This window comes from Pieris rapae, chromosome 14 (genome assembly GCF_905147795.1).
Source record: "Pieris rapae chromosome 14, ilPieRapa1.1, whole genome shotgun sequence".
Taxonomy (NCBI): Eukaryota; Metazoa; Arthropoda; class Insecta; order Lepidoptera; family Pieridae; genus Pieris; species Pieris rapae.
Genome location: NC_059522.1, coordinates 6,421,227 through 6,429,543, shown reverse-complemented (window position 1 = coordinate 6,429,543; position 8,317 = coordinate 6,421,227). Strand labels below are relative to the sequence as shown.

General features: G+C 32.5%; 3 protein-coding genes across 6 annotated transcripts; 1 reads left to right on the top strand and 2 right to left on the bottom strand.

The window, feature by feature from the left end:
- Positions 1 to 83: 83 nt before the first annotated feature.
- On the bottom strand, positions 84 to 1,635 carry LOC110997334 (protein tipE). Its single transcript, XM_045630963.1, has 2 exons — positions 1,361 to 1,635; positions 84 to 1,230 (listed from the first exon to the last, which is right to left on the bottom strand). The coding sequence occupies exon 2, from the start codon at positions 909 to 911 to the stop codon at positions 231 to 233; it is 681 nt and encodes a 226-aa protein (XP_045486919.1). The 5' UTR covers positions 912 to 1,230; positions 1,361 to 1,635; the 3' UTR covers positions 84 to 230.
- Positions 1,636 to 2,955: 1,320 nt separating this feature from the next.
- Positions 2,956 to 5,520, top strand: LOC110997339 (tRNA pseudouridine synthase A). Of its 4 annotated transcripts, none has more exons than XM_022265455.2 (7): positions 2,956 to 3,096; positions 3,351 to 3,603; positions 3,821 to 3,987; positions 4,112 to 4,385; positions 4,550 to 4,649; positions 4,720 to 4,875; positions 4,976 to 5,520. In XM_022265455.2, the coding sequence occupies exons 2-7, from the start codon at positions 3,377 to 3,379 to the stop codon at positions 5,447 to 5,449; spliced, it is 1,398 nt and encodes a 465-aa protein (XP_022121147.1). In that variant the 5' UTR covers positions 2,956 to 3,096; positions 3,351 to 3,376; the 3' UTR covers positions 5,450 to 5,520. The 4 variants fall into 4 exon arrangements, with proteins under 4 accessions (XP_022121147.1, XP_022121146.1, XP_022121148.1 ...); XM_022265454.2 differs by having other exon boundaries at positions 2,970 to 3,177; XM_022265456.2 differs by lacking the exon at positions 2,956 to 3,096 and adding an exon at positions 3,205 to 3,282.
- A 352-nt stretch (positions 5,521 to 5,872) lies between these two features.
- On the bottom strand, positions 5,873 to 7,994 carry LOC110997321 (MYG1 exonuclease). Its single transcript, XM_022265423.2, has 4 exons — positions 7,721 to 7,994; positions 7,282 to 7,532; positions 6,555 to 7,124; positions 5,873 to 6,117 (listed from the first exon to the last, which is right to left on the bottom strand). Exons 1-4 carry the CDS (start codon positions 7,823 to 7,825, stop codon positions 5,958 to 5,960), a joined length of 1,086 nt encoding a protein of 361 aa, XP_022121115.1. The 5' UTR covers positions 7,826 to 7,994; the 3' UTR covers positions 5,873 to 5,957.
- Between the last annotated feature and the right edge of the window lie 323 nt (positions 7,995 to 8,317).

Below are 8,317 nucleotides of genomic sequence, written 5' to 3'. Positions count from 1 at the left end.
ACAATGATGACAGATGAAATATAACTTACACAAATATCCACAAAGCATAAGTTTCTTAAAAAAGGGGATAAATAAAACAAGAATTTCGTAAATACAATTAAGTATATATACTTCACACGTAAAATCAATTCTAAATGTGCTTGAAGACATGAGGTTCAATAATAATGTGCGATTCAAGAAAGTCGCCGCTGAATCCTAAGATAGGTATTAAAATGCAATTCCACTGTGGCTTAAGCAAGCCTATAAACTGTTGTATCATCTATTGATAAAGTAGGCAGGCGCGGGGGACGTCTAGGCGGCCTTCGGCGTCGCCGTGGTCTACATTCACAATGCAATGCGCACAGACCAATGCCAGCACATCCAGAAAGAAACAAAGGTAATGCCAGGGTACGTGTTACGGTTGCAACCTGCTCTCCCCTTGACCATGTTGGCACTACTACTGTCGTGTCCGCCCGAGACCAAAAGCATGGGTATCTTGCACCAACATATCCGTAGTTCATCGTGAAATTTTCGCAATTCACGGCTGGTGGGTATCCGCAACCTTTGATATTGACATATAGAACTGCGGGGCGCCAATCCTCAACATACGCTTTATACTTTACATGTAACTGGATGCATTTATAGGCATCGCTGGTGCACCCTTCTCGACAAGATGCCCAAGTGCAATTATCTAGGCCAAGTCTATCATCTCTTCGTTCAGTAACGCACTCTGCCGGTACCGGATCGAAATCGGCAGCCAGGGCACTTAAAGCCGGATCCGCGTAAAGTGGCACCAGAAAAAGAAGGGCAGAGCTCCCACCTCCGAGAACAGCTGCTAAAGATATCGTTATATATCTCGTTAGTTTAGCACGCGTGTCGCCCCTGCGTCTAGAAGCTCGCACGACCAGCCTTTCTGAACTTCCACCGCGCATTTTCGAGCACTGCGTCAACCCATGCTGATTTAGAAACCTTGTCCTAAATGCACTGAATTATTTGCCATGCGCCAAGTTCAAGCGTGCGCAGATGGCTCTACATATTTACATAGCAATTGAAATATGTGGAAGACCTCCAAATTATATAGTACATTTACTATAAATATTTAAATGACATTATGTTGGTATACGACTCACCGTTGTATCTAGCTAGTACCAACTTTCCTCCTACCATACCTAGCCTTGCAGTGGGTATCGTTGTAGACTTTTACTTAGAGCTATAGCCAAAATGTATTCGAACTGTCAAAATTGTTTAAGACTGAAAAATATTATTAATATTAAAGCTACATTTCCTCGTGGTGCATAATAAAGATACGGGTGTTGTAAATTTAAAAAAATATAAATTATTTCAACTTTTAAATATTGAATTAAAATAAAAAAATTATTACTCTTGCTTTTGGCAGGCAATTGGCTTAGTACTATAAATAAATAATTGCAATCGCAAAAATAATAACAGGCCCAGGGGCTTGAGTCACTTTACGTCAGGCGAGACCCTCTAACGCCAAAAAGAATTCTTATTCCTGGATACCTGAGAAAATAGTTTACTCTATGGACAGAAAGTATAAAATGTATTCTGAGGTATTCATATATGTATGTTTTTTTTTCAATTTATCCCTGGTGGGAAAGGCAAAAAACTTTAGTCCATACTGAAAGAATACTGATGACAATTGACAAATAAAACAAAAAAAGCGAAATATGATCATAGAGCAGTAGAGCTAGGGATGGCGATTCTTTACGAAAAAGATCGATTTTTAAATCGATTCGAATCGTAGTCTAATGAATCGATTCACGAAAAAATCGAGGCCTACAAAATCGATTCTTAAAAAATCGATCTTTTTTTCAAGTTTGCGTTTCCAAGGGTCCCTTAGTTTTTACGTCCTGGTGACAATATTTGCATGTGCCTCCGAAGTCTTTTTTAATAAAATGATTCCATAAATCACTTCTACCCGACATGCTGAAAAAATATATTTATTCCTCATTTATTATATGTATTAAACTTGATAAACAATGATATTTTAAGTAATTAGTCACTAGTTTCGAGTAATATTCAAAATCCTATTAGGATTAGTTAGCATAATTTCTTAATGAATTTAAAAGAATATTTTATATGAAAGAATAGTTTAACATTTTATAAAAAAGTAACCTTTATATACAAATAGCACCAAATGTGAATCGATTAATTAAGATACGAATTGCTTTAAAAATTGATATTTTTCGGAAAGAATCGCCATCCCTAGCCTGGCGATTACTTGATTAAAATAAAATTAGAGTAAAAGCGATAGTTTATTTTTAAAATGATAATGGGAGCTTTACTATTTTTTCTGTAAACAAGATGAATAATTTGATGCTTTGACGTTAAATAGATAATTGGACATAAAGTAATCGTGAATGAAGTATGAACACTTCCATCAATAAGAATTCCACATATTACTTATTAGTTATTTCAATGCTGATTATTCCTGTGTAAAAGTAAATTTAAATGATAATCACAACTAACAGAACAAACTGAAAATAATAGCGTCAAAGTAAAAAATAAGAAGCGCTTTACTTATTTACTTACCTACTCTCAATTAGTTATTATCTTATATTACGCTAATAACAGTATTCATTAAACGACAACAACAAATGAATAATGCAATATCAATCGTCACAGATTATAAATACATAAAGTCAAAGACTACAAACGTAACTTTTTTATTAAAGAGAGGCGAGTAAAGGATACTAAACATACAGCCATCTCGCGAGTTTATGAGTAGTTAACTCTTTAACCGGCAGCACTCTTATAATTCAGGCACATTCAACTAAATGCAAATAATTGTATGGTTTATACCAAAACAGAAAAAATCGAATGTCGATTTTCAAGGGTGATATATCGATTCAGTGAATCGACACAGTACTTCATATCGATTTAAAAAATCGATATTTTCTGCTCGAAAAATCGATTCTTCGATTAATCGATCTCAGATCGCCATCCCTAAGTAGAGCACCAACATTGTAAAATATAAAAAAAAAACGCGATTTACAACAAACTTTTAGGGTTATTTGTTTACCTTATTGATTGATAATAATATATTTTATAACGAACTTTATATTATAAACAAATTACCTTGTGCAAAATAAATAGGTATGTCAGTTCGATTATTTCAAAGATTTATTTCTTCCATTAAACAAAATCTGCCGAAACACGCTAAACTTGTAAAAACAGGTACATATCTTTTTTGACGAAAAATTAATACACGTGTCTTAATGTAAATATTGCGGTTACATTCTAGATGTGCTGTTCATGATGTTATTGCTCAAAACATTACGGGTTTGTCACATTTTTAAAAAGTATCACATAAAATTTGACTAAATCTCATTTAAAGTATCTTATTCCAGGTCCTCTTAAAATACAAATTGAAACAATGAGTGTAGCAACGAAAGAAATAGAAAACGATGATAATCTAGTAGACAAACAGCGTACAAGGTTCCAACAACGTCAACGAAAACGTCAATGGGAGTTTAATGAAAAAAAAGGTAATGGTGAATGCGAAGCAAAAAAGCCATGTGACCAACCATTTGAAAGAATTAAAAGAAAAAAAATGGCAATGCTGCTTGGCTATTGTGGCGTTGACTATTTTGGAATGCAAAGGTAAAAAATTTAAGACTTAAGTAGTTAATTTTTTTATTAAAGTAAGCAGATTCAATAATATGTTGGAGTTTAGGTATCTTTTACATTTTCAAATTTTTGTATCATAGATCCACATTCAGAATGATATTAAAATACAGAACAAACAAATAACTATATTCTAAATTTATATACAAAAGCTAATATTTAAATCTAAAGATTTAAGATACTCTTGTTTTAGAAATCCAGGTGTTAAAACAATTGAAGAGGACTTATTACAAGCATTGTTAGGAGCAAAATACATAACAGAGGAAGATTTTGCCAACCAACAAAATGCACAATTTCAAAGAAGTTCAAGAACAGACAAAGGTGTTTCAGCTGCTAGACAGGTTGTGTCACTCAAACTACGTAAGTATAATATTGAAATAGTGGTAAATATTAGCAATTATAGCATCATCCTTACAATCCTTACCATATTTAACAACTCTTATTTATAGAATAAAATCTTATTAAGTCCAAACTGCAATTTCAGCCCTTGAAGTCAATGTAGATGAAATAAACAAGAGACTTCCAGAATGCATCCGAGTATTTGGAATAAAAAGGGTGACCAATAAATTTAACTCAAAATCAAAGTGCAATGCACGCACATATAGTTATACTCTTCCAACATATGTATTTGAACCAGCAGTTTGCACAGATGAAGAAAGAAAAGTATACAGAATATCCGCAGAAAAACAGAATTTGGTGAATCAGTTACTAGGTCATTATAAAGGGACTAAAAGTTATCATAATTTCACAGAAAAAAAGTAAGTTTTTTTCGATAATGTAGCAGTAAAGTAAGTAGCATGTCTTGTAAATTGTCTGAATATTAATATGCTGTTCGAAATATTTGAATGTTGTATTTTTGTTATGCAATTAAATGCATACATGTTGTTAGTGGTTGTCTTGTTAATATATTTTTTGCTAACAGGCACCATCAGGACCCCTCAGCCTCAAGATATATGATGAGTTTTACAATGGAGAAGATCTTCATTGAATCTGAGGTCGAATTTGCTGAACTATTAGTTAAGGTGTGTTTTTCAGTAAATGCTAGTTTTATGCAAATTCAAACTTGCGAAATGATTTAATTTTAATTTCCAGGGACAAAGTTTCATGTTACATCAGATAAGAAAAATGGTTGGTTTAGTGATAGTTATTGCCAGAGGGATAGCTGATCAAGGTATGATAGATAAAGCATTTGGTAAAGAAAAGGTGATAATACCCACAGCTCCTGGCCTCGGGCTCATGCTTGATAAGGTACATTAAGATAAAATTCTAAAAAGTCTACTTAATTTAACTTTAATGTGATAAAAGCCATAATTTAAAGAATATATTATTGAAGTCTATCAATTTGCAGGTGCATTATGAACGGTATGATAACCGCTACAAAGATTCCCATGAAAGTCTTACCTGGGAAGACTTAGATGACACAATTGAAAAATTTAAAATGGAACACATTCACCCAAATGTTGTAAAAGGAGAAATAGAAGGAAGAAATATGGCTCTTTGGCTTGAAAAAATTGAAAAGCACTCATTTGATCCCAATGATTATGTTATGGACGATAAAGATGACAACATTCAAGATGATGACGATGATGAGAAAGTTGATGCTGATATTGAAAATGATGCAGATGAAAGAGAAATAGACATTGATAGAAAAAATGCTGGCATAAATGATTGTGACACAGACATAAAAAATGGTGAAAAAATTGTTGAAGACATTGACAGCAATAACAGTGATGGTGTGGTAAAACATAATAATGGAAATACTGATTCCACAGTTGTAAATAGTGTAAGTGAAGATAAAAAAGAAAGTACTTGTGTACAGTAGATACATATTTGTATGATAATGTAGTAATTTTGAACTGTTATTGGTAACAAAGATTTTCTGTTGCTTGTTGAGTATTGTGTCTCATTTGAAATCTATAAAGAAAGAATAAATATTGTACAGTAGTATATATGTGATTGAGTTGAATATGAAATCAAATCAAATCTGAGATGTATTAACACAACTCAGATCATATAATTTTGATCTGCTCAGAAAATTTTTAAACTGTTTATTACTACAAAGTAGAGTTATAATTAAAAATGAAATTGTAAAGAAACTTTTATTATTCATTATAATATTTAGAAATAAATAGTTGGAATATTTAAATATTTTTAGGTTTGATGTTAACAAATTAAACTAAACTAAGTTACATCCAGATTTAAATATAAAGTCATTCCCAAATTTACAAAAATTCAAATAGTAAAATTAAAAAGCAATTATATTTATTTCTGTGTGAGAATATTTTTTATAATGTTCTAAAAAGTTGGTACAATAAGTGTAGTTTCTAAAATCAAGCATTTAAACTTGCTTCTGCCATGGCTATTGCACCTTCTCTGGTACAATTTCCTCCAATAAAACCTGTACTATGACAAAATACACAGTCATTTATACCAGCAACTGTGGATAGTAAATCATCACGGACACCCCACCATTTTTCACACAGTGGTTTTCTGAAATAGTATAATATTTAGCAATACACATGTTTTCTTAGAAAATATAAAGTTATTTAAAGATACTCGCGATAACAGAAAGTTCACGGAATGGCAGGGAATGAGAGACACATTAAACTATGTTACTTTTTCAATGTATTACTGTAGCCAATTTACTTGTTTCCTCATTCAATTAAGGTAATGACGCAATTAGGCTGAAATTTTGTATATAAACTAACAATGAATCGCTTAATTAGTGCCTACCTGGAGGAGTTGGCGAGGATGAGTAAATTTCGTCTCGCCAACTCCTCCATTCTGAGAATTTTTTGACTACCCCTCATCTCTAATTCATTAAAATAATAATGTAGTCCTAAGCTTTTTAATGCTCTATCCAGATAGATACCCTTTAGCAATTGCCAAAGTAGAACACAAATCATAATTGTAAGAGAAGGACCTACCTTGTAACAAAACTACCTGGTGATACAGGTATAGCTTGGACCCTCCAAGATTTTGGCTTATCATTAAAAACAACATAATTAACTTCTCCAATCAATCCCATTTCTTCTTCTAAATCAAATAAGTGCTCTTTCCATGGAAACCGTTCTTTAAACTCCAAAATTTTACCAGACTTATGTACTTCAAAACGTGTTTCTATGGCAGTTTTAACATAGTCTCTAGCTGGAAGCCAGACAGATATGAAATAGTTAACTACCTGTAGGAATTCCTCACTGACCATTTTCATTGCCTTTTCAAAAATTTCATCTACATTGGTAGTTTGCATTGTATTCCATTCAGGATTCAGCTTGCCAACTCTAGCACTTAAATGTGTTCTTATTTTGTACTTTGGTTCTTCCTCATCTGTCATAGGTACTCCATTGTCTATAGCATCTATTTCTTCTATTAAATATTCATAAACTTTTTTAAAAATAATTTGAAGGTCCCCTTGATTTAAGGGGCACTCTTTTGGTGCAAGAGATTGGATAATCTTTTCACCATAAAATGCATATATAAGTCCAGCAGAACTTAATCTGAAAGCCGTAAGTGAATTATACCAAACTGGAGTCTAATTTAGACATGAAAATACTCTTGCTTAATTTTAAATTAATAATATGTTATTTATTAACTCAAAATTAAGCTATATTATGGATAGCGAGCACTATCATTACACAATTATTGATAACTTACTTAATTTTATACTTATTACCAAGATCTGGCTTTATTGTACTTAATGTTTCTCTGAACTCTCGTTGATGATGATCATATCTCTTTCTTTCATGGTCAAACTCAGCTCCAACGTCCACTACTATATCACACATTTTAAGTTTTTCCAAATCTCTAGTGCGCACAATTTCTGCATCACTGTATTCCGGAAGGAGTTTGAGCATATAGCAGGCGAGAACTTCATCACAATGAAAGACTCCATCATGTGTTCCAACCTATCAGAACAGTCAGTCTTTTAGGCAGCATAAATATATTATGTTGTAGTAAACATTTTAATTTTATTATATGATTGAAATATTAGACAAATTTATTATTAATATATTCAGAACATAAACGTTGATCAATGAAGTATACTTTACAAAGGGCAAGGTAGAAATTAATAATTTCATTAAAAAATACTAACCTTCATCATACCAATGCCTTTCAACAACTGCGAACTTCTGCTTATATTACAATATCTTTGAGAAGTCGATAAAATTGTATTTATACGTGCCGGGAACTTAAACATCACCAAATAGCTAATTGGTTTGGTAATTTCATTCGTCGTAAAACGTAACTACAGTCTACAAACCATACTAACACGTTCTAAGCTCTAACATTAAATTTAAACAAATGTTAGTTGGTACACCGTACGGCGTACACACACTGTTAACCGACAACCGTACACCAGTCAGTATATACACGCCGCCCGCCGGTACAAAAAATATTTTTTTAATAAATGCGAAATAGCACTAGCCTAGGTCTTTCGACATATCATGGGGCATAAACGAAAGAATAGATGCAATCCCAAAACACATTTTTTGTATATTCAGAGTGGGTGGTGTGGGTAGTGGTAAGAGGACGTTGTGGCAGTTAAGAAAAATATATTTCGTAAAGTGCTTGAATTTTAGAGATATTGTTCAAAATACAATCAATATGCGCTTCTACCCAGTACTACTATCAGTTAAATGTCTCCAAATCCGAAAGACTTTTAAGACCATAAATTTTATTTTTCTATGCT